Below are 25,643 nucleotides of genomic sequence, written 5' to 3' on the forward strand. Positions count from 1 at the left end.
TGTTGTTTTTTGTGTGTCAACGTGACATCTCCTAATATCCATGTTTCAGGAGCTGCTTGTGTGGTTGTTGAATATCCTGGTTCACAGTGCGAGTGTGTACGTGCACGCATGCAAGGAGGGCACAGGTGGATTCATTTGTCAATGCTACCGATAAAGTAATTTCTCAACTTAAAAGGAAAACTGCACAGAATCCACCCTGCTTTCTCGCTGATAACTGCGATTATGAAACAAGCCATGGAAGTTTTACGTTTTGACCAAAACTAGCCCAAGAAGTAGTCCTCTTCAAGTACTGCTTGGACCGACTGCTTTGACCCTGCCTGGGGAAAACATGCCTATGGCGTTGGACCTAGCAAGAATCTATAGGAAGATTTTCAATTCTGCAGCCACCAGTTTGGCTCAGTATAGTTCCAGTTCGGTGTAGCTTTTATACACCTGCAGAAATGCTTCCTTATTCAGTGAAGCAAGCTAACAAGCAGATATTTAAGCTGCTTTGTTAGAATTAGAATGGATTGGTGAATCCCACAAACACAGATGAGATTGACCTCTGTTTTATTGTAACAGCTGAGTCAAATGCAAATAAAAAAAATCACTCAGCATAAATAATGAGAGGTAAACTAGAATTATATCATGCTCTGTGACCGTGAGCTGAAGTGTGAGTAATGCACAGGCAGATTACTTTTAATACATTTATCATCTTGCTAGAATGCCTTTATACTCCTTAACTGGTTTTGATCTGTTGTTTTCCTTAAAGCCACCTGAATGCTGCATTTTTATTTCAGTGAATTGGTTTGCCTCTGAGGGAACCCTTGACCTTTCTGATAAATCTGAAGATGCCTGCTGAAAATTAATCTCATTTACAGCTTCTTTGAATTAGTAAACTGGTGAAGCATCCCCGTTGTCCTCTGGGGCAGAAACCTGTTGCTTCTCTGAAAGGGAGTGCAGGTGGCTGGTCACACTGGAGGACTGAAAGTCAAGGTTCTGATTTCTCATCTGATTTCATCTACTTGTAGGGCTTTCGAAAACTTGCATGTTCTGTGATGCAAAGGCCTATGAAAGTGGAAAACATTAACATCAGGGTCATGCATACCAAGGCAAAGGAGATTTCAAGTGTGTATTTGTAACCTGCGTGCGACGTGCACGGTGTTGCCTGTCGGAGCACTGACGATACGAGTGCTGCTAATGTCAGGACTTAATTTAATACATTTACCATTGCAGAAAACAAGCTTGGCTGCTGAAAGTATAGCACTAGCACACATTAGGGCATTGGATGCTTCAGGACACTGCTAATGAGCTTCAGTGTCTTTCACACACAGGTCAGCAGTGTGACTCCAGCCCAGCCTCTGGGAAATTACAATTAGAGCCAACTAACGGGTGCTGGACAAACCCTCTGTGAATGGGAGCGCAGGGAGGAGGAGTGATTTCCCCCCCCCCCCCCATACTAAATCAGAGCTTTGTCTCCGCACTAGGTGCTAACAGACTTAGCACAGAAACCAGCAGCTGTGCCCTCTGAAGACTTGGCTGTGCCTTGCTGGCTGACGGAGGTGGGGACAGGGGCGTGCAGCAGGACAAGGCGAGACAGGACAGCCACACAGCTTCTGCCTTGCAGAGGATAGCATCTGTGGCACGTTATTACAGAGGGTGTTAAGAACCAGGGAGGGTGTTAAGACCTGAATTTGTATTCGTATAGGAGTTAGTGGCAAACATGCAAATTAGCTCATTAAAAGGTAGAAATGAAATGTCATACACAGAGCTCTGCAAAATTGGGCAGCCGTGTCCAGATTTAGTTCTTGTTTATATTAAAACAGCCCGATGCTTCACGGGCCATATAAATGGACCTCTGAGGCTGTGGCCGTTACATTCACATCATCCTGTGGACCTTTTTGTGTTAAGGGCCTGCAGTATAACTGAGAAACAGGTGATGATGCTGTTAGCCATGCAGCTTTCCTCCAGCCGTTAGTCCTTCTCCCTCCATCTCCAGGCACTCCTTCCAAGCGACCGCGAGTCTGCTGACATTTGATCGTTTAGATAGAAAAAAAAAAAAAAAAGCCGAATTGTCAGTCAGAGAAAAATGGGAAAAAGCTCTGTCTGGCCACCTGTTTCCCGTAGCCTTACACCAGCATCTCAACCTTAGCAGCCCAGAGTGTCTGTGAGTTTAAGTGGTCTGGGTGGTGGACGACAAATGGATGTTTCTGCCTGACGCCGGCCGACGCAAGCGTGTTCTGAGCAGAAGCCAATGTCCTTTGCTCAGCCGTGCCACCTAGGGGGGACCGCGGGAGGCAGCCTGCAGCTGGCTTCTTACACCATGGGAGCCCTGAAACCTTTTGTGTCTTGTGTGTTGTCTTCTGCTTTCTAACTAAGTGGCTCTAACAAACTTAATTTTTTTCTTTTTTGTCTTTTTTTCACTATTTTTTACATTCAGAGACCTTTGGTAAGTTTGTTCAATTAAAAAAAAAAGAAAAAAAAGCTAAACAAAATCCCCAAACCTGCTAGTGTCCAGATTTGTAACCCTTACCTTTAAACTAATTCCTTTGTAACAGCTTTCTGAGAGGCATGCTATGCATTTCTTCTACTAACTCTTTCAGTAGGGATCTTCTGCCCTCTTAATAATTTCTGCAGGGGTATTGCAGGCTACGAAAAGAATAATAATAATAATAATAATTAATATATCTGTATAAAGAGATAACAGCTAAATATGAACCTCCTAACATTGGATAGATTTTTTTTTGTAACTTAGCAACAGTTGTCCTGGAATTCCCCAAATACACAATAGCTTGTACCCTGGAACTGTGATAATTGTGTTCACACCTGCAGGAGGTCTTGGAGTTTCACATCTAACGGGGTCATTGGCTTTTTTGGAAGGGAGAGGCGAGGGTGCAGCATTTCCAAATTGAAGCTGTTTGTCACAGGTCAGGAAAAGCAACCCCTCCACGTCGTCTCCGTCCCCTGCGAAGCCAGCAGCCTGTCTGCACAGCTCGCGCTGCATTGCCTCCTGGGCCAAGTCCCCTCTTGTTATTAGAGATGTAGCAATTGCAGCTGTCACCCAGGATCCGGCATTTTAAAATTGCAGAAGACCCTTGATGATTGCTTGCTTGTTTAGAATAGAAAGCTCTCTCCAGCCCTCGGGAGAGGAGCATAGCACACACATGTTCTCACACGTGGTCTGACAGAAGGTGGGGATGTGTTTTCTGTCATTACCATGGCAATGGTGACTTTCCTCCTCTCCCTGTTTTGAAGGCTTAGAGAATTGTAGGCAGCTTGCTGTGTGGGAAGAGTTAGAGGAGGGGATGGTGGAAGAGCAGATCCCATCCTCTCTGGCCGAGGGAGACGCCTGCCCGTGGTGTTCTGCTGGCACCATCTTGGTCCCGGGGCCGGGTGCCTTTTGCCTCTGCTGCTTAATGCTATGCTGGCTGTCAGGGCTTGTGCAGCCTCAACATTTTTCCTAAACGAACAGATTTCCTGTTCCTTAGGGGGCTGCAGAAGCAATATGAATATTTTGCACAGCCACCTTTCCAGCTGGGAGGTCGGCGTCCATGGGAACTCTTCCTCCTTTGGTTTTCCTGCAAGGCTGGTGCTCTTACTCTGCCCTGATCCCCTTTTAGCCTCGTCCTGCTCCACTAAATTGAATATGAAGCTGGTTAGATGTGAAACTCCAGTAGTGAAAATCTACCATCTGTGTCCCTGCCACCATGCAAACTACCGTTCTTCCCTTGCGAGTCGCTTGATCTCTTTTGGTTCAAATTCTGTCACCTCTGTCCCAGGTGTGGGCCATCTTGTAAAACGTGTTTTGCTCCTCACCTCTGTGTCCCAAATGCCAGAGTTAGAACTGGAAGCATCACAGCAGCATTGCTTGGCTCACCTTGCTCTCCAAGAGCTGCCAACAGCCTATTTCCAGGGACAACACCAGTGCTTAGACGGAAGAGGGAATAACTAGCCTACAATAACACGGGGCAGTTGCTGCCGCTGTCTCTTCTATATTACACAGCACGAACTTCCAGCATGCTTCTCCTGTCCATTGTAGTGTGCCTTCGCAGGAAGTTGCCAAGCCTAGCCAAGGCCAACAAAACTTTACAGCGGGTGATGCTGGGGTCTCTTCCCCTCTCTACCCGCTTCCCATTAGCCTTGTTCCAGATTTGTGCCACAGATGGCAGATTTTCGCTCCAGTTTTGAGACAGAAGGATTGGAGGCTGTTTTTATTTCCACTGAGTTGATCTATAACCCTTTGCTGCTTTGTCTCTCGCTTTTTCAAACCTTCCTGCCGTCTCCCCTGTGGAGATCTGCCCAAGTTCACGCTCCCCCACCTCTTTCTCTTTCAAGCGCTGTCTCTCCAACCTTTGTCCTGATAGCTAACCGGCCTGCTTTATTAACCTTAGCTAGTTCCTAACCCTAACTAGATGCTAACTTTTCTCTAGCGAATAACCTAACCTCTTAACTAGAAGCTGAGTATACCTAGAATCTAATACCCTAACACTATAATACCTCTTTTCCTTCATCTCCTTTGAAAAATAAAGATGAACTGTAATCAGTATCTGTATATTTTTACCTTCTATCCTGAAAATGGAGGATTGAACCGCAGCACAAGAAGGATGAGCAGGGCTGAGCGCTGCGGGGAGGGCTGTGGCTAAGGCAGACTGACACGTGGGAGGACTGGGCTCCTCTGCTTGCCTCTGCCACAGACCTCCCGCTGTCACCGCGGGCACGTTGCTTCACCTCAGCCTCAGTTTCCCCGTCTGTAGAGAGGGGAATGTAATTCTCACTGGGGGAGAGGAGAGTGTGCAGGCTGCTATTTATCCAGTAATGCACAGTACAAGCCCTGGCTGCAGAATGACAGCAGTGTTACCATTACGGAGAAACTCTTGCGCTTTTCCCAAGTAAGAGGCAATATTTGGAATTGCGGAATCTGCCCTGTTCTCAGGATTGGGGTAAAAAACCAAAGCAATCAACCTCCCTTTTTTAATGAGCTGTGTGACAAGTTTGAATGCTACTGTGAGCAAAAGGACCTGCCTTGTTTTCAAAGGAAGATGGTTTCAGCCTCCAGAGGTCAAAGAGGGGGACGGTGATTTTGCTGCCACGTGGGCTGTGGCGTGGTTCACAGCCACGAAGTCACCTCCTCTCATCTGTGAGACCTGCCCAGGCAGAGCCCTCATGTCAGGCACTAGAGACAACTGGAGGGGGTTTAAATAAAAATAACCCAAGGGATGCAGTCAGCAGGCAGCAGAGCAGGGCTCTTCTCTCCAAAAATACCCTCTCCCACACTGGTGTTAGGGAGGCTTCTAGAACAGTGGCATGAGTACCCCTTGCACTTGTGCAGTAGCACAACTTTATTTAATGCGGAGCATCTGGCTTCAATCTCTGTGCTGAGCCACTGAAGGATAACTGAAGGTCCTGATAAGGACATGCACTGAATTCCTCACACATGCCAAAAGCTTAAGTTTGGAACTGGGAATTCGCTGGCAGAGCTGGGATCAGACCTCCAACTCTAAACGTGATGCAAGGTACCTGGATGTCCTTTCCCTGACTTGGCTAACATCAACATAATGCTGGCCCCTTTCCCCCGGGGTGATGAAGACGTGCAGGTTCATCACACGTTCTGAAATAACAAACAGTAATGTTAGCTGAGAGCTTGAAGACTTTCTTTCCATTCTTACCAGTGAAATGGAGCCAGTCTCAGAGAGTTTTCAAGATAAGTGCCATGGAGGCTCTGTAAACAGCCAGCTGAATTGGACTGCTTTATAAAGGGCATCCCCACCTTGAGTACCTGAACCCTCTTCAGTCTGTCCCTCTAATTTGAGATAGTGCAGGAAGTTTCCTACTGGGAACTGTCTTCCTTGACTCAGGTCCTTTTCCCACAGGCAATCCAGGTGTTTGGGGTTTGCAGTCTTTTCACTTCTTTTCTTTGTTTTCTTTGCAGAAGGTACACCGATCCGAGGTAAGACACCCCCCACCACTCACTCACCCACTCTCCAAACACTTCTCTCCACTCAGTTCCTGTTTCATTGACCTGTACTCGATCCAGATTCTTGTTGTTGTGTTATGTTCTCTTGTCCTGCTTCACCTCTGGATATTTATTTCTTTTTTATACCCGTCTTTATTTTTTATATGGTTATAATGTCTGTTTCTGTTTGCTGGGTGCACTCGGTAATACCAGTACTGTTATTCGAATAACGTCTCAGGCTGTAGTGCCTGATTTATGGCAGAGTTTTAAGAGCTAATCTCTCCAGGACTACACAGGACTGAAATTTGTCTTGGGCAGTAAATGCTATCAAAGCTTGGTAAATAGTTAGGCCCTCTCTTAATTGGTGCAAAGTGGTCCTGAGCCATTGATTGTGGTGAAAGTTTTCCAGCCCTTTGCTCAGGCAGATCTTCAGCACTTCCCATCTCCTTGGCGTTGGGGCCATCTTCCCCTCTCCACTCTCTTACCCTTAGGTTTTTCTGGGAGAGATACCCATGGTAAGTAGCTTCCAAAACACCTCAAGCTGTCATTGAAAGTCAGCAGTAAGAGCATGCGCACACTTTTGGAACCTTGCTTTAGCTTTATCTCCACCGGCAAATTTAAAAGTCCTTAATTCTCAGTTGGTAAAAGCAGTAGCAGGTGCTGTAGGTGAGATATTTATTTTTTCACACATCATCTCTATTGGCTCCTGGCTCCTGGCAGCTGTCTGCAGTGTAATTTCCACCACTGCATTCACCAGCAAAGCTGTGGTGGTCAGGATGAGGGAGTGAGCCCCAGCTGCGTGCTGCAGTTCGGGGTGCAAGGAAAGTTCCCTGACCAGCTCTCCACCACGGTGGAAGTTTCATGCGGCAGATGATGCTCGAGCTTCAATTCAGTGTGAAAAATGCTCAGCTGATGTTTCATCGTGAAGCTTCGGCGTTTGGTTTCTCACTCCTCTCATACTGAAATGCCCTCAGGTTCTTTTGAAATGACTTGAGTTCAATTTAGTGCTTTGGGGTTTTTTTTGTGTGTGCTGTTGGGTTGTTTTTCTTTAATTCTCTCTGTCCTGCCTTTGGGAGCCACCAGACACAGTGGATCCGGGTGGGAGCTGCACTTCACACCCCACTGCTGTCAGCAGCACTCGCAGCCTCACGGCTTCCCACGCAGCATCCTGCTGCACCCATGCACACACAGAGAACATGAGCTCCGTGTCCTCCCCGCGTGAACACGTCGGTTTTCCTTCCTGAAGGGGCTGCATCTGTACCCAACATCAGATTTTATCATTAATATTAGATCTGGAATTGTTTTTTCTATTATTGTTTTTTCCAGGGATGGGAGTTAAGAGTCTCAGCTCGTGTGAGCTCTGTCCAATTCCGTAGTATAATCATGTACTCCTAATGCATAAAACATTTGATAGCCTGATGAATTATTTATGTTGTATGTATTTTAACTGAAGTTTTGCAGGAGTAAAGCCCTTCGAGGTAAATGAGGCAATTTTATTCCATGTAGTTACATGCTGCATATACATGCATGTCTGTTTACGGGGGTGTTCAGTATGGGCTCCCGGTACATTCTTGTCAACTCCAATAATTTACAGGTTTAAGAAAAAGATGTAATCCTTTTGGTCCAGTCAGTGTAGACCAAACACGCAACTTGAAAATATTCATTAGCACTAATGTGATTTTCACACTTTATCCCCTGTGAGATTCCTCAGAATCAGGAATTGAGGCACAAAACCAAGCCAGCACTGGTAAAAGTGCGCCAGGGGTGCAGGGCAGTGGGTAACAAACCTGTCATCCCCGCGGTCACCGCTTCAGATGCAGCAATGGGAAGCTGTCTGTCTTCCAGTAGATTTCTGGGGATTGCAGTAATACGGATTACTGAAGCTGATTTCATGAGTTCTGGTGCAGAATGTCTGCATTGCAGAAGTCACAACAGTTGGTATTTCTGCTGATTAGTTCAGTACAGTGACACTTCATCCAGAGGCAGGTGCTGGGTCTCCCCTTCCTGCTGGCCGTTCTGGCTGTAACACTGAGTGCAGGCCGGAGCTGATTGTGGCAGGGCCGTTCCTTTCCCATCCCAAGAGCCCTGGCAGCGTTCCAGCGCGTGTTTGCCCAAGGGGAGGAGAAAGCAAGACACTGACACTCCTGCTCCCTCTAAAAACAAAGTGGTGATGACTGTCTGTGCTGCGGTCTCCCTCTCTCCTGCCAGGTGGCCTGCAGATTGAAAGCAGCGAGGAGACGGACCAGGGGAAGTACGAATGCGTCGCCAGCAACAGCGCGGGAGTGCGCTACTCCTCACCTGCAAACCTTTACGTGAGAGGTAGGGAGCGCGTCGGCCCGCAGCGCTGGCAGATACCGCCCTCCCCGTGGCCGTCCTTTGTCCCCAGCAGTCTGATTTGCACAGGGAAAGCTCTGGTGCTGCTGCTCGGATCCCTGCAGTGCACTGCTGAGCTCGCGGGGGAGTCCTGGTGTACCCTGACTTCCTCCCTGGTGCTGGGGTCTCCGGCCAGCACCCCAGAGCTGCAGAGCAGCAGTGCAAGGCTGTGTCACCCATGTGAAGCCAAGTGCAATCCAGACCAGTGGACCCAAGAATCTGCCAGCATCAGCCCAGGGGGGAGCGCCCAGCTTTGGCTGCAGAGGCCATAATGCCCTTTCCTCACCAAGAATCCCCACTGGCTGGAAGTGGGAAGGTCTCGGTTCTGCTGGTGTGGGTGTGAGAGGAGGGGAGGACCCTCTCAGCCCCCCCGCCAGACCCTTTCTCCCCAGGACCTTCCCGGGTCGCAGCAGGAGGGGGCATCCCCATTCCCTGCCTGTGTTCCAGTCAGTTTTCCCTTTGCAAGCAACACTTTGTCACTGATTCCTTGGGCGAGAGTGGAGGTGGCCAGCAGACATCTCTGCCCTCAGGGACAGATCCCTTTGCCCGTATCACACAGGGAGCAGATGACTGGGGGCCGGCTCCTGCTGAGTGCCCCCTCGATGTACTCCCACCCAGGAGGCAGTTGCCTTTCTGCTTTCTTTGTTGTCCTGTTTTAACCTCTCTCACCTGTAACATTTTGTGTGAGGCTTTGGTTTAATATCTTTCCAGAGCAAACCCCTTTTGGTAATGAGAGAGCAGGACCGGTCCTTCTCACTTTAAAAAGAAAAAAAAAAAGAAAAATACCATTGGGAGGAAAAAAAAAAAAAAAGCAGAATTCCATCCCAGCAAACTGTTCCCATTTCCATCCCATCGGCAGAGGAAGCGCCTCCCACCCCACCCACGTCCCCGCTGCAGCCCCGCGCACAGCCATGCTCCGCGTGCGCTCCTTTCTGTCTCTCTCTCTCTCGCTCGTGTCTCACGCTCACTAAATCACATGCACATGGAGAGAAGGCTTTTAATAATTTAACGTTTCCAAGCTACATTTTTAAATAGCCTTTTGTGGCCAGCTGGAAAATTGCAGTTTGAAATTTGCCCTGTCACTCGGGCCCTGAAATGCTGCTTTTTGGGATGCAAATCCGGATTGATGCTCATTCAGGGCAGTTCCTGAGACTAATCCGGGGCAATCTGGATATGATGCTAATCCAGGGCAGACTAGCTGGAATGTTTGGGGTTCTTTTTTTAAAACAAACAAACCAAAAAAAAAAAAAAAAAAAAAAAAAAAGGAATCAAGAAAAAAAAGGTGGGGATTTTTCCTTATTCTTTTCTTCACAAATTTCCTCTCCCTTTCTGGCCCCTCGGAACCCTCCCGCAGACGTGGCCGTAGCTGCGTTGTCCCCGTGGCCGCTGAAGGAGCGCGGGGCGCAGGCGGCTCGGCCGTCGTCGGGTGCTTCTCATGCTGTTTAATTCCTTGTTTCTTGTCTGTTATTATCGTGGAAAGGTAACAGGTTTCTGCAGTGGATTATGCTTTGGTGGGAGGGAGCATTCACGCGCCTTTTTCTTCCCGTTTTTTTTGTTTTGAAAGAGTCTCGAACACTCCCGCGTTTCCAATTGCCTTGTTTCTCCCGTAACACGCTTGTCTCTATAGAGCACCTGGGATAGGAGTTGTAAGTTTGAACATTGCGAGGAAATGTTTCGCTTTGGGTTTCCTTTTCTCCTTCTAATGATTTCCTTTTCCTTATTCAGAGCCGGGTTGGGGCTGGGGGAGCGCAGGGGCAGCGGGGCTGCGGCCGGGGCTGGGCGCTGTGCAGGGCCCCCACTGCGGCCCCCGCTCCCCCCGCCGGGAGCTCTGGAGGTCGGCACCCCTCGGCCGCCGGTTCTGAGCCAGGATTGCTCACGGGCCGACCCTGCAGAGCTCGGCTGCTGCGGCCTGCATGGATGGGAGGGGGAAGGCAGGAAGGCGAGGAAGGAGGGTCGTTACTATCTTCATTTTTTTTCCTTTCTTTTTATTTTGGTTAAGAGAAAAAAAAAAAAGAAAAAAAACAACAATCAATTTGCAGCTGACAGCCTTGAGAAGGCCTTTTTTTACTCTCTCTGTGTTTCCCCTATTTTTCTCTTCTCCTCATGTCATTGTGTTCCGCATCAAACCCCCTTAACATCCCTCAGAGCTACGAGAAGGTTGGTGTGGTTTTTTTCTTTTTTACTTTCTTTACCCACATTTTTACATTCTTAAGAGAAAATAAAAAATAAAAATTTAAAAAAAATAAAATAAAAAGAGAAAAAGCAAGAAATCTTTAAGATGAGCGAATGAGCGAGACCCGCTGTTCCCGGGTCTTGCGGAGATGAGTTGAGTTGCATTGTGGGCCTCTATGCATCCTTTGGTAATGTTGCTGAGTTCTTGCACTTTTTGTCGTCATGGTTACCTTGCCGTTTGGACATTGGGCCTGATGCATGATAGGAGAATGTAACAATCTTCTTTGCATGCCACTTTTTAAATTAATTACGAATTATTTTTTTCTGTATATAAATATGTATAGTTTTTGTTTTGTTCTGTTTGGTTTGTCCTTTTTTTTCCTTTTCTACGATTCTGATTGATTTGAAGTGGATTTACAGTTTCTTTCTAAATCGTTCGTTCCGTTGGGTTTTTTGCTTTCTCTTGGTTTCCCGTTTCAGTTCTGGTTGGTTATGCTGTGCTGTAGTTGATTCCAAACGCATTGTGAGAAGCCAGTGTTCCTGCCCCCCCAGTGGTAACCGAACCCCCAGTCCTCAGCAGGAAGGGGTCACACAGCTCTAACGCCTGTCCGTGGAAGCACTGCTGTTGGGGACGAGCCTTTGTCGTGAGGGGAGGGAGGGACCTGGGAAGTGGAAAAGATGGTTGGAAGGCAGGAGCGAGGGCAGGGCCTGGGGCGCGTGCCACCTGGCGTTTGCCGGGGGTTGCTGCTCCCCACTCCCTGCACGCAGAGAACAGCCCCGATCCCCGCGTTGCAGAGCTCGCTCCCTGAGAACCGAGGCACCGTGCGCAGGAGCTGCTCTGCCGCGGCCTGGTGCGCAGAAGGACAGAGCTCCGTCCCCGCCTGACCGCACGCAGGTGTCTGCCCCTCACAGGAGAGCCCTCCCCGGATCTCACGGCTCTGCCTCTCCCCGTTTGCCCTCCTTGTTCCCTGACATTGGACCGTTACTGCCCGCCCGCGGGCACCTTGAAAACCGCGGCACGGCGAGCTCCGAAATGCCGCTTCCAGATAAGGCAGAGCCCTCCTTTGGAGAGGAGTGTGGAAAGAGAAATGCAGCAGCAGTAGACACGAAAGATGCTGCAGGGGCACATCTGGCAGCTGCATTCCTACTGTAAACAGCAATAAGAAATCTGAAAAGTTACATTCGAGCTGAAAATGCCTCTTTTCCCTCTTCTCATCTCCCTGTTTATCCCCATTAAGCTTCTGTTGCCTCCCATGTGTGCATCCTGAGTGGGCGAGCCACATGGGATAGTAAACAGGTGGGTTTTTGCAGTGTGTTAGTTGTACCTCTGGTGCTTGGTGCTTTTGCCCTGTGCAGAATTGAATGCCCTTCCGTCCCTGTTTATGCGTTTCCCTCCACCCATCAGTCCTCACTACTCAATAATCTACCAAAGGAGTGGCTTTCCTAGTGTACAGGTATTAAAGCTGTGTGATTTTTGAGAAATCCAGTGCAGTATTGACACAGTATCTGTCTCTCTCTTTCTCTGTCTCTCTCTTTCCCTCTGTCTTTCTTTCTCTTTTTCTTAAAATACTGAGATTTCAGTGCTCGGACCCTCAGTACTGGTATTCCCCCCCCCCCCTTCAAGTCTCTCCCCTTCCCCCGTAGGTACCAGGGTACCTCTCCGAAATGCTGCACTGTTGATAATGTCTTTTAGAGCAGCCAGCTGTGGCTCTTCTAACTTTGCCTAATGCCAGCAACAGCCAAAAGACATCTCCCAGCCCCAGTGTTCTATTTAAAGAAAAAGAAAAAAAGACATGCTCTATTTAAAAAGAGCGAGGGAGAAGGAATAGTATTTGATATAAGGTGTTCCCATCCCACCTCCCTCCTGCCTGGGACTAAAAGGTGTTAATCACCACTAATCACAGGATTTTCCTTCATGAATAGGAGTTTGAGTTTCAGGATTTAGATGCAATTAAAAAGGGATTTATACACAGTTTATTTTTGTATTTGTTTATTTTATCTTTTATGAAATATTTCTAATGTGCCCTAACTGCACTGCTGCTGCTAGAATCACTTGTGGTCTGAGAAGGTCTTAAGATTAAATTCTTCCTTAAGAACTGTTAAAGCAATAATAACATCAACAACAATAAACTAAAGCTAAATTGAATGCAGTCACTGTAGGCTGGAATGGCACTGGGCAAGGAAACAGAGACTTGAAACCCGCCCAGTGTGGTTACCTGGTCTGATGGGAGTTAGGGGCATGGTCTTGAAAGTATTGGCCAAGGGTTTGCATTGTGTATCGTTACGGATCAGATTGTGTCACAGTCCAAAATAACAGAGTCTGCAAGCAGGGAATTTCCAAGCTCAACACGCAGAAGTGTCTTTGTGGAGAGCCACAGAAGCAGATCAGGAGCGGGAGAGAGGAGCTGTGCCACCAGCTCGGGCCATTGGGAAGGTTCTGTGTAAGCCAGTTTTCACCTGCAGGCAGTGTAAGGAGGGCACAGCTCTGGTGGGCAAATCAGCACTTCTAAAGATGGGGACATTGGTTTCTATGGGAGCTGTATGGCTCATCTGATTTTCAAAAGGAGGTGCTTCTCTGTATGCCCAGGGATAGAAATGCTGTCAGACTTTGGCCCCTAGTGATTGCAGGGAAGGTCTGATGGGAAATCCTGTGTAACACGAAGTGTCTTTCTTGCTGTTAGGGTTTGGAGCCTGCTGCCTCTCTTTGCACAGTGTAGGTGGAACTCGGTGGCCTTCTTTCCGCTGGGGCACAAGGAAGCCTTTATGGCGTTTTAACAGGCTTTGAGTCTTGTCCAGAAGGGCTGAGATGCTCATTGCACTCTGATGGGTGAAACCAGGCTCAGAACCCAGCAGTATTTTTCTGCAGGAATCAGTGAATCATCCAAGCCGTGCCCCGTGGTGCTTGTCCAAGGTCTGTGGCCACAGCTGTTTTGTTCCCTTGAAATGGCGCAGTTTGTAGCTCCCATCTAACTGAGAGCTTTAAGCTCTTACGTCTGTGCTGCGCTGATCCAAATACCCAGCTGCTTGGCTCAGCGGACAAGGACCGTCCCTGCATGCTCTCCTTCACTACAGACAGAGGAAGGAACAGCGCACCGCAGAGCTGTGCTTCAGCAACCTCTGCAGAGCTGCTGCTGCTGGTGCCGGACAAACGGCCGTGGTTGAATTTACCAGAATTCAAAACCTTGCCCTGTTTCACACAGCGGTGACCCGTCAGGAGTTACAAAAGGCAGCACTTGCGGTGCTGGAAGGATAATCCCTTTTCCCCTCTGCTCAAGATTCTGGTCGCTCTGTTCTTTTCAAGCACAGAGGTATTTAAATGGTTCAACAGGCATTTAAAGCAGCACAGTGCTTGGGTTGTGCCTCTGCCGCTGCTGGAGTCAAGCACGGTGCTCATGCACCCAGAAGCAGTTCTGCAGCCAGGTTCCTGCTGAGAACATTTCCAGTATTTTTCGGGGCCTTCTGGAAAACCTCAACTCATTCAGAGGCTGAAGATGAAACCAGGCCAGGGGTAAACACATCGTAGCAAAACTAGTTCAAGTCAATTAAAATAAAAACCGTAGAAAATGCAGAAATAGCATGCGTAGGACCTCAGGAAATACGGCTTCAAAATATATTAAAATCTGACTAATTTAAGGAGTAATGTAGCCCTTAGCCCGCTCCTGGGTTAAGTTCAGCTCGTATAATTTGACCATTAAAGCAGAGCTGCTGGTTCCTCAGCCCATCCCTCCATAAACAAGTGGAACAGCTGCTAAGCTGTTTAGCTCTCAGTACCTTTTAGAGGTTAGAAGGAAATAATTTCACTTGCACTGTAGATTTCACAAATGTCCACGAGGTCAATACAGTCATTGATATCTTAAAATGTAGGAACTGGAATACCTTTTTAGCTTTGCATTAGGCAGTTCCTTAATGGACAAGGAGGGAGGCAGAACCACCATTCGTACAGCTGCCCCTGCAGTGCTGGTTTCCAGGCGCTGGAGTTCAGAGAGGGAGCGTTTGGTGACGATTTGGGTCACGCTGGCACTTCCACGGGTGGGGGAGCGCCCTGTCTGCGTTTGGGGTGTCCTCAGCTCTGAAACTGTAGTTCCAAACCAAACCAAACCAAACCAACAAATCTGCTGTGTTTCTGCAGAAGGATTTCTCAAGGGTATCAGGAAATGGATACAAAAAGCCACCCCCCAAAAAAACAAATCAAAACTATATATATATGTATATCTGTGTATATCTCTATAGAGGGCACTTTGCAGGAACACTGTGCTGTACTGATCTCGAAATCTCTGCCTGCCTGTGTCTCTTACACCTTTTGCATTGCTGTTCTCTTTGTTTTAGGGGAAAAAATTAGATTACACCTTGTCAAATTAAAGTAACAAAAGTAAAATAGCAAAGCCTCTGTTTAGTTTTACGGATCTGCTTGAAAAACAATTGGGTTCAATCCTGTAAAAACAGACAGGAAAAAAAAAAAAGAATTGCAAAAGACCAGAGATACTCGACCAGCCTGTCACTCAAATAATGTGTTTTGTTAAGTGGAAAAGTAACAACGATTGGGAAGGTAATGGATTTCCTCCAGACCAATTCCAAGCCTTGGTCTCATTCTTTATTTATCTACCTGTTTACTTACTTATTTTTATTTACCATGAAGGAAATTAGGAAGGAGGTGGGCGCAAGGAGGGAAGCGTCTCGTCCTCTGGAGGGACGGAGGTCAGAAATCCAAACCCAAGCAGCATCGCACCGCAGCGCGATCATTTTGGAATTGGAATGGGAGAGGGAGAGCCCGGGGCAGGGACGCACCACCTTTTGGGAGGGGAGGACAGGTGTAATCTAAGCTTCACTAATAATGTAGAGGCTGCACATTATTTTGGCACCCTTTCCCCTACCCCTCCTCATTTTGGAGCAAGACGGAATGACTCCTGTCTCACCAAAATGGCCAATAATGTCCGCCTTCTCACCTCATTTGGAGCAGCAGCTTGCTGAGTGTCAAAATGTTTAATACCATTTGGTTTTGTTTGGTGCTTTCAACCACTCACTCCACTTTCTTTTCTTTCCTTTTTTCAATTAATTTAAGATATAAAGTATGTTTATCTTTTGGTTGATTTTTAATGTGAATCGGGGTTTGAAGCGGTGGGATCTGGTGTAGTACGTTCTCCTTTCCCCACCTCACTGCTCCTCCAACATTTTTCTCCTTGAATTGATCTGGAAAGGGCTTAACAAGTGGAACCGGTGGGTGTCCCCAGCACGGGCTGGTTGGCGGTCCTCAGGTTTCTCTCACTAGCAGCGTCCTGGGAACGCATTTTAAGGATGGATTCTGGTGTTGCAAAAGTCAACCCTGGATCTCCCAGTGTCTCTTCCGATCAGGTCTGTAAACCTGTCCTTTCCAAAATGTCTCTCACCTGGGGACCCCAGCTCTCTTTTTAACGGAATGGTGGGGGGGAACCTGAGCGATGTTGATTGGTACCTTTTTGTGGGAAAGAATAATGCACCAAAAATGCCACTCACAGAACACAAACTGGCTTAACCTCTCTGTATCGATGAGCAGCAGCAAAACCAATTGGCTTTAAAGGCTGTGAAAGGCAATGGATCTGTTCAGTTTCTACTGCAAACTAACGAGGATTTGGGGGGCACATTTGGCTGTGTGAAATACCCGACAGCATAAAACAAACTCATAACAATCTGGACTTAAGAAGTCTTTCTCTGCCTCAGAAATGGCTTCTCTGCGCTGTTTGATTTGCATCACAAGTGTCCAGCTCCAGTTCTAATGCCTGGTTCTGTCAGCAGTGAGCTGTATCCTTGTTTGAAAAAAGCACCTGAGAGTTTTTTGGCCATTGAAAATGTGCGTTTGTGTGTGCCTGCTTGTGTGTGTCTATCAGGAGATGTTGCACATGCACATGGAGCATGCACTGATGTATGCATGTAAGGTTGGCTTTGTAATATAGGTTTGACAAAGCTGTCATGGAAACCAAACATCCCTGAAACTCGGGGCTGAGGTGCTTCTTGAGAGCAGTAGGAGTTGGAGGCCTTGGTCTGGCTGCACCCTCAGCGTCTGATGGGAAAGAAGAGAAGCAAGCGGAGGTGTTGGTGACTTCTGCCATCTTTGCACTGCATTGTCACTTGGGATATTTTTAATGCAAATTCTGCACAGTATCAGAGACTGCCTTCAGAAATGCTATTGTCTCCAGGTTGGAAGACTGCTTTGCGGCTCCTGTAAGGCAGTAAATGAGTACTAGTGGAAAAACAGGCTAAATTTCTGGAAGAGCAAAGAGCTGCCCTGCTCCAGAAGTGGGATGTTCCTGTCTGAGACATACAGAGGGAGCTCAGCCCTAGGAAGGGAGATGAGATGTACAATAAATTGCTGGAGTGTGAGAGAAGTGGTCTATAAAATGGAGCCTTGAGTGCCCCATCTCAACTTTTCCATTCCAGAGAGGGCAGTTCTTCCTCTTAGCTTTCCAGTCCTTTGAGTTTGTTGGATGTCAAAATAGAAAGATTCATTTCTCTGCATTTTTAGATGGAAATCACTTTTTCAGCTGCTATGCATGAAACCCAGCTGGAGCCAGAGCTGAAATTGTTCTCGATTCAATCTCTCACTGCACTTCAAGCTTTCTTCCCATCACCACTCTCCTCCTAAGCTCTGACCCAAACGCTGACCCAGAGATTCTCAGCTTGAGAAGTCTCGTGTCAGCAGTCACATCAGAGTGGTATGGCAATTAAATCAAACAGTAACATGGTTCCCAGTGTCCAGAGATGAGCCCTACAAGTATTTCCTGTTACAGTAAATGCTGTTGTCACAGCCCTGAGCCCTGGCCGGGATGTACCTAGGGACTCGCTGAGATCTCCAGCCTCAGCTGGCGTTGGAATTGTTTTCACATCCCAGACTGATGTATGATGTTTGTACATTTGTGCACACGCAGGAGTGTGTAGCTTTTTTGGAACCAGGATGCACAACAGGAATGCTACTGCCTCTTTTGTTCTTGCATTCATCTGCCAGTAACCCTAATCCAAATTCTCCCTTTTCACGGAACACACGGTGTCTTCAGCTGGCACCAGATGTCCTGGCTGCTTCCCATTAGTTAAGAGTGACGAATGCTATTAAAGCAGCCGAGCAGCGAGGCTGCCCCAAAGCCCACAGAGCTGACCTTAAGCCCTGGGTGCCGCGAGGGCGGTGAGAATCACTTCCCACGTGGACGTGCAGAGGAGGTGGGCTCATGGCTGGGCTCCTGAGCTTGTGTTTTGTGAGTGGCTCTTCCTTTCCCTGCCAAAAACACACAGACAGCAGCGTGCCCCCTTTCAGACTCCGATTCTCAACACTCCGCCATACATCAAATGATGATTTTCAGTTATTGCATTCTGGTTTGTTCTTCCTTTTTCTTTTCTTTTTTTCCTCTTTTAGTTTGGTTTTATTTCTTTGTGATTAGCCTCGGTTTGAATTAATTGTCTTGTTCTGTTTCCATGACAACTCAGTGTTTGCATCCCACCTGCCGTTGTTTGTTGCTGTTGATGCTGTTTGCTGGCTGGATCTTGTCCGGCGGACGTCTCCCCATTTCTCCTCACCTCTCCCCACCTGCCTCCCCTCTCCAGAAGGTTACATGTCAGCCCCTCCTCAGAAGAGTCATCCCCACCTAGATCTGTCTGCATGTTGACCCCACTTGTTTCTTTTTGAGTTCTCTCCATTTTGTCTCAGACTGTGACTGGTGTGGTCTTCACGTGGCTCCATTTTCTGAATTGTGGTACCTCCCATAGCAGACAGTGGAAGGAAGGATGCAGTAGGCAGCTACAGATCTTCCATGTAGGTTTGACAGGAGGGAGCAAGAAGCACGTTGCCTGCTCTTGTGAGCCCGTACTGATGCCTGAGGTTTTGCAATACCATGGTGCTCTCCTTAGGCCTTTCTGTAAGCAGAAAGCCATCTTCTAGTGGTAGTGCCCAGGTGAGTTTGCAGTCCCTCTCTCTGCACTCGTGTCCTTTCCCCAGCTGCACTGCAGGCGAGGGCGTGCTGTCCGTCCCCTTCGCAAATCTGTGCATGCAGGAATTCCCCTCCGACATGTCCAAGCTCCTAATGCCTTAAAGCTGGAAGTCTTCTCTTCCTCCCCTCTCTGGTGCCTGAGTACCAGTAACTGCAGAAAAGGATCTGGCAGCATGATGGTGAGAATGCCTCCCTATGAAGACATCTCCTTGTCATTTTGTGGGAGGAAGTGGAGCCATATTTGGCTTTCATTTAACAAAATCTCACTAAGTGGAAAACAGCCATTGTCTGTCCTGGCAGCACCCTTCCTGCCTGAAAAGATCCCAGTGCTGAGTGGCAGCCAGGGGAGTGGGCAGGGAGGTAAACACACAAAAAGCCAGGGGCATCAGAAGGCGCTGGGACTTGGGAAGACAGATTGCAGGCTTAGCTCTGAGTCCTCTGCATTGCTATTGCATGAATGCAGCTGTTTCTAACTTTAGAGAGGTTGCGCAGAGGAGCAGGACATCAGAACAGGTATTTTGCAGGCCCCAGCACTCCTCCTGCCCCTTGCTGCCCCTTCCTGAGTGCTGTTCAGTGCATGTCTCTCTCTCCAGCTGGGAGCATTCCTGCTCCTTTTCTCCCTGGGCTGCTGCCGCTTCTTAGGGTCTGGGTCCTTCTCCCTCTGCTTGCAGGATGGGGCTCTGTGCTCAACTCCCTCCTAATGGCCCCTCTGACCCACCTCCTCCTCCCCTCTGTCCCTTCTCCTGCTTCCTTCGAAGGAGCAGCACCCACCTCGGCCGCCCTTAGTTCAGAAAATGGAGCCAAGGAAACCATACTGTCCCCTGCGTCCATGTTCTTACCGTGTCAGGTCTGGAAGCTGCATCCACTTCTCTGCTGAGGAGATGCACAGAACATGTCACTGTTTTCTCAACGTTAAACTTTCATTACCTTGTTTTTCTTATTAATTCTATTCTATTTATTATTCCGCCAGGGCTGAGATGTGACAATGTGAACCACCACATTGGGTCACATCAGCTAGAAAAGTATGCAGCATTAAAGTGGGTTTCCCCCTCCCCTCCCTCTCTTTCTCTTCTCTCCCTCCCCTCCTGTTCTCCTCCTTGTCTTCTTCTTCCTCTGTCGCTCTCTTCCTATTCTGTATCCACGTGGGCATTTGCTAGCGCCCATAAATTCGATTTCTCTGCATTTTCTTCTTTCTCTCTCTCTCTTTCTCTCTCTTTTTCTCTGTCTCTTTTTTACCTATTTTGCATGATGTTTGTGACTCTGAGAGCTGCATCTATCAATGGAACCGTGTCAGATCTTAAAGAGGCTTTGTTAGGGTTTCTATACCCGAAAACCACAAAAATTTCATTAGAGTTTCTCATCTTTTCCACGCTCGTTCTCTCCCCAGGGGGATGGCTCTCACACTCAACCACCAGTTAAACATTTTACCCATTTGGGGATGTGCTGCGTCTCTCTTGGTTAGATCCCATGGCTCACCGCAAGACTTAGCCTTTCCAACAAGGCGAAATCTTGAGAAGTTTCCACCTCCGCGCCCGCCTTCTCCGCCACCACCCATGGGCTGGGGACATCCTCGGGCCGTGGTGGCGGAGGAGCGGGTTCCTGCAGTGGGGCCAAGCCAACCCCGCAGCTGGGGGGAGCGGGGAGCTGGGGGCCCCCAGCGGAGGAGATTTTCAAGGCTCGCCATGCCAGCTCTTTGCCTGTAAAGATGAGAAATTGCTAATAAATTTTTGTGTATTTATCTGTGCTGTGATGGGTCTAATCTTGATCAATGGAACCCTGTTGCTATGAAATACCGCTTTTATGTCTATATTCTATATATTGTTTGTGAAGTAAACATTTATTTGAAGTTTAATTTTATTGGTTTTTGGTTTTTGATTTTTTAGTTTATTTGATTTCTGTTTTTTTTTTAATGAAGGAAGAAAATAAATAACGACAAACACCATCTATATTTAAATTATCTTTTGCTCTTTTTTCTTTTTCTCCCTTTTCTTCTTTTTTCTTTTCTTTCTTTCTTCTTCTTTTTTTTTTTTTTTTTTTTTTGGTTTTGGTTTCGTTTCGTTTTGTTTTTTTGTTACCTCTGTGCGTCTCGTCCGCAGTTCGGCGCGTGGCCCCTCGCTTCTCCATCCTCCCCGTCAGCCACGAAATCATGCCCGGGGGCAACGTCAACATCACCTGTGTGGCAGTGGGCTCGCCCATGCCCTACGTCAAGTGGATGCAGGGAGCGGAGGACCTGACGCCCGAAGATGACATGCCCGTGGGCCGCAATGTCCTGGAGCTCACGGATGTCAAGGACTCCGCCAACTACACGTGTGTGGCCATGTCCAGTCTGGGAGTCATAGAAGCCGTTGCTCAGATCACGGTGAAATGTAAGGGAGTGTGAGCACGCCTGCGTGAGCGAGTGCGTGGGTCCCCCGACTGTGCATGTCTGCAGGAGCGCGAACACAATGAGTGAGCTGCTGCATTGGTGTGTCCATGTACAAGGCACGTGTTGGGTGCATGGTTGTTCCAGAGCGTCTGAGCACGTGTGCAAAGCCAGTGTGGGCACGCATCACGTTTGTGCATGTGAGCATGTGTAGATCCGTGGTCATGCCTGTGAGCCTTCGCCAGTGCATGAGTGGGTGTGTCAGCATGGGACTGCATTTGGATGTGCGAGGAGCTGTGCCTGCTCGTGTCTGTGTGTGCCTGCATGCAGTGAGCACATGACTGATCTGCTTGTGATGGATGTGGGACGTGATCATGCATGAAACAAAGGTGCATGAATGTGTGTGCATGTGAGTCAGAGCAAAGTGTCTGTATGGGCATGCAGGTGCCTGACTGCATGTATGTAAGTCCATTTTGGTACAAGCTTGTATGTACATGTGTATGTGAGCATGAGCGGGAAGATAAACGTGTGCACCATGAGTGCCATGTGCTGGGATCTGTGCATGCGTCTTTGGGGATCCCATGCACCAATCCCCAGTGGAGGGGATACTGCTGGCTTGAAACCTTTCCTTGCTTTGGGACCACTGGGCTGTCTGTTATGAAGATAACTGGTTTAAACCCCTGCATGCGCGTTTCTTTCCTGGGTATGGGGCTGGCTGGGCAGTTTGCAAGGAGCCTTGGATGGCTTGAAGCCTGCATGCCATCCCCTTCCAAGGTTAGAGATGCAGCCGAGGCCCTGAGGCTCTCTGACATGTATGCCCTTGGACTGGAGCCTAGATCCAGCATCTTAGTGAGTCTTGTTGCCTCAGCAAGAGGGGACATAACCCCAGCTTCCAGCTAGCAATTCCCAGGAGGAGCACGGGTGCAATCTTCAATCTATTCTGTCCTCAGCAGGGGAGTATTTAAACCTAAGCGGGATGCCCCCGTGGTTGGGTGAGTGTAGAGCTCTTGTATGAGCTGGTGTCTGCTCTGAGTGATGGCATTGCCTGAGAGGGATCGGGGGGGTGGTGGAGTGGGAAAGGAATTGGAGAGGAGGGGGAGAGGAAGAGGAGTAACTTGGAGAACGGGAAGGCTAACAGGAAACCATCCTGATTGTGTCAGTGCATCTGGCTAAGGAAGGGCTCACCGTAGAAGTGAGTGGGGACCAGTGGGTCTTGCCATGACACTCGTCCTGTGCTTTTGCACAGGTAATGAGCTTACGTGCTAGTTAAAGGATGCTTGTGGCTGGATGGAAGTGCTCCTTATTCTCCTGAGTATTTTCCACCTTCTCTTTCTTCCCTCTTATATTATTAATTTAAAAGGCAGATACATTGCTTCTGCGTCTAGCTGTCCTCAATGCGGAATCATGCTGTGCTGGTACATTCTGCCCTTTGTTGTTTTATCTTGGTGTGGTTCCCCTTATGTTCCTGGGTGTAAGCATCTGCAATATTTGCCAGTCAGAAGATGAACTGAGAAGTTAAAGCTTTAGGACTTCAAGTTTAGAGAAGATGTGATTGGAAGGTGTCTAAAGCATGCAGTGAGGAAAACACATCAAACTTGCTGGTAAAGATTTCCTACATTTGGCATACAATCTCCAGCAAATTAGTCTTTTGGTTGAGAGACAGGATAGACAGACATTCATTAATTAACACATTTGTGGATTGAGATGAAGTACTGCACATACTGATAGCTTTCTAGTTCTGGATATTACAGTCTTCACTGTTCAGCTACCTGCATGCTAGACGTGGAGAAATTCAGCAGTGCCAGAGCTGGGCAGCCAGTGCTGCTTCAGAAGATCTGATTGCGTGCTCTGAAGGAGCTCTTGCAAAACTGCTTTTCCTTACTGCCCTGTGAGCTGAAGGATGTTCAGCTGAAGTTGGCGCTAATGATTCCAGATGTTTAGCTGAGCACTTCTCTTTTGATGGAGCAGTTTAAGAAGGATAATAGAGTGTATAACTAGGTTCATAATATTTCAGCAGCACTTTACTGAACTGCCGCACTGTGATTGGTACTGCGCCTCTGGCTCCTACAGCCCTAACTAGCCCAATTAGGCACCATTTCAGCGTACATTTTTTGTGTTTTTTTTAAATGTCTGTTCTTCCTGATTCTCAGCACTGCCCAAGGCTCCTGGGACACCTGTGGTGACAGAGACGACAGCAACGAGTATCACCATCACCTGGGATTCTGGAAATCCAGACCCCGTGTCCTACTATGTCATTGAATACAAGTCTAAAAGCCAGGATGGACCATATCAGATCAAAGAGGACATCACCACCACACGCTACAGCATTGGGGGGCTCAGCCCCAACTCTGAGTATGAGATCTGGGTCTCTGCAGTCAACAGCATTGGGCAGGGGCCTCCCAGCGAGTCAGTGGTCACTCGCACTGGGGAACAGGCTCCTGCCAGTGCCCCTCGTAACGTGCAGGGACGAATGCTGAGCAGCACCACTATGATTATCCAGTGGGAGGAACCAGTGGAGCCCAATGGGCAGATCCGTGGCTATCGTGTGTATTACACTATGGAGCCTGACCAGCCCGTCAGCAACTGGCAGAAGCACAATGTGGATGACAGCCTCCTCACCACGGTGGGCAGCCTCCTTGAGGATGAAACCTACACGGTTCGGGTCCTGGCCTTCACCTCCGTGGGAGACGGGCCTCTTTCTGACCCCATCCAGGTTAAGACGCAGCAGGGAGGTGAGTACCTGCATCACTGACCTTGGAGGCACTGGGCTGCAGGAGGGAAAGGTGTTCGTTTATAGCATTATCCAGCTGTGACTGCTGTGTCACCAGAGCATCTTTTTCTTTACTGTTTCAATTTGGTTAAAATGGAAATAACTTTCTAGGAAGAGGCTTGGTCCAGCAGCTGGAGCCCAAGGGGCTGGCACATGATTTTTGTTCTGTCTTTGCTCAGAAAGGCTGTTGCTTAACTGGGAAGGGCAAGCGGTTATGCAGGGGAGAATCCATTTTTGCTGATCCATTCTCCAGAGCAAGATATCTTAAAGTTCCCATTTTATAAATGTCTTTAATACATGTGAAAACACATGCTGCCCAGGGAATAGTGAAGCTTAACTGTTTAAAGGACCCAGAAACCGCCTTCTCAGAGCTGAATGGGGGTGGCATTTTGCTGTTGACATGCTCTTCACACCCGGGCTTTGAAGAAAACAAGGTAGGATTCTTCCAGTTAGCCAAGTTAACATGGTTCCTCCTGTCTCTCATCTTGCCTCCTCTGCCCCTTCCTGCCCCATGGGCGGCCCTTCTCTGTGCCAGTTCCTGGGCAGCCGATGAACTTCCGAGCAGAAGCCAAGACAGAGACAAGCATCATGTTGTCATGGAGCCCACCTCGACAGGAGATCATAGTGAAGTATGAGCTCCTCTTTAAGGAAGGAGACCACGGCAGAGAGGTGAGTCTGAAGAGGAGCAGCACTAAGGGTTGGGGCCCTGAGGAGCATCCTGGCCCTCTGTTCCGTGATGTGGTTGAGAGACGGGAGTAGGGCAGGTGTCTGGGCAGGGCTCGCCTCTGCTCTTTTTTGTTTGTTTTTATTTTTTTCTTCCCCCCTCGCCCATCTCAGGTGCCGAGGAACTTCGAGCCAACAACGTCCTTCACCGTGGAAGGCCTGAAGCCCAACACTGAGTATGTCTTCCGGCTGGCCGCCCGCTCGGCTCTGGGCCTGGGGGCCTTCACCCCGGAGGTCAGAGAGCGCACCTTGCAGTCTAGTAGGTGTCTCTCCTTTTCGCACCCTTCTCTGAGGGGAAGACAGTCAGGGAGCCAGAGATGGTGGGCACAGGGGTATGGAGCTGTGGGGCAGATGTTCGCGGTGCAGTGTCTTTCCACCCACCTGGGGTTCCCGTGGCGGGCGGTGGGTGTCTCTGGGACCCGATGCTTTCCCCCTTCAGACCCAGAGGGCTGAGATGTGACCGAAACATGGGGCTGGGGCATGCTTTGCGGGGCAGGCAATGTGAAGTGAGTTAGCAGCGTCTGTGCGATGGGTGGAGGGCAGCTATGATCTTGTGGATGGGCTGAGCTGGACCTGGTGCTGAGCATGCTCAGGGAGGACGGCAGCCCACCATCAGGCAGCAGCTTGGCTGCCCACCAGCAACAACCCAGCAGCTGCTGTCTGGAAGGGGGGCACAAGCAATGGAGCAGGGAGACGGTGAAGGACTCAGGAGGAAGAGGAGGAAGGAAGGTGATGAATCAGAAGACCAGGTTTTTTTTACCAGCCTTTGGGCAAGCAGTCTTCATGCTGTTCTCCAGAAGCGGCCTTGTAGCCGCTGGGAGGAAGGCCTGCTGTCCCAGCGTGCAGGGAATGGGCCCAGCTGGGCTCCAGCAGAGGGGAGAGAGGAGTCATGCGGAGGCTGTGGGGGATATTAATGACACCAGGGTAGAGCGTATGCAACCAAAATGTGATGGTTTTAGTTTAATGGATTGTCTCCCTTCACTGTTGCCCTGGGGACAATAACCCTGGATGGCAATATTTCAACCTGGGCTTTTCACAGATCTTTGCTTTTAAATGAGGTGTTTTTTCACTGCATGAGTGGCTGTGGCAGCTGTTCTTTGTGTTTTCTGTCTCCTCTCATCTCTACTAAATCACTCCGCTGCAGTTTGGAGTAGCCGGGAGCAGAACTAACTCAGAAATGACTCTGGTCACCAGTGTGAGGAGAGAGTGTCTGCTCCCATCCCTCAACCCTTAACAAGGGGAGCAGCGGGCTGCTGGCGGGCGCCTGCCCTGTCTCCCCATTGCAGTTGTCACTCCCTGCTGTCTCTCTCTCTTTCTTTTTCCCATCTCTCTCCTTCTCCTTCTCTCCCCCCAGGAGTGGGA

The 25,643-nt window shown here is 48.6% G+C and overlaps 1 protein-coding gene across 18 annotated transcripts in view; it reads left to right on the plus strand.

Moving 5' to 3' along the window:
• PTPRS (protein tyrosine phosphatase, receptor type S) overlaps positions 1-25,643 on the plus strand; it is a 128,191-nt gene that overhangs the window by 62,589 nt on the left and 39,959 nt on the right. For 13 of the 18 annotated variants that reach the window (XM_021378966.1, XM_021378964.1, XM_021378973.1 and 10 more), the window contains exons 6-12: positions 2,420-2,428; positions 5,909-5,926; positions 8,141-8,251; positions 20,523-20,792; positions 22,939-23,520; positions 24,094-24,227; positions 24,396-24,540. In XM_021378966.1, coding sequence (XP_021234641.1) covers positions 2,420-2,428; positions 5,909-5,926; positions 8,141-8,251; positions 20,523-20,792; positions 22,939-23,520; positions 24,094-24,227; positions 24,396-24,540 — 1,269 coding nt within the window. The remainder of the gene's footprint in view (positions 1-2,419; positions 2,429-5,908; positions 5,927-8,140; positions 8,252-20,522; positions 20,793-22,938; positions 23,521-24,093; positions 24,228-24,395; positions 24,541-25,643) is intronic. The other 5 variants (XM_021378970.1, XM_021378971.1, XM_021378977.1 and 2 more) reach the window with 1 other exon arrangement.

The sequence above is a fragment of the Numida meleagris genome, chromosome 27 (assembly GCF_002078875.1).
Source record: "Numida meleagris isolate 19003 breed g44 Domestic line chromosome 27, NumMel1.0, whole genome shotgun sequence".
Classification (NCBI taxonomy): domain Eukaryota; kingdom Metazoa; phylum Chordata; class Aves; order Galliformes; family Numididae; genus Numida; species Numida meleagris.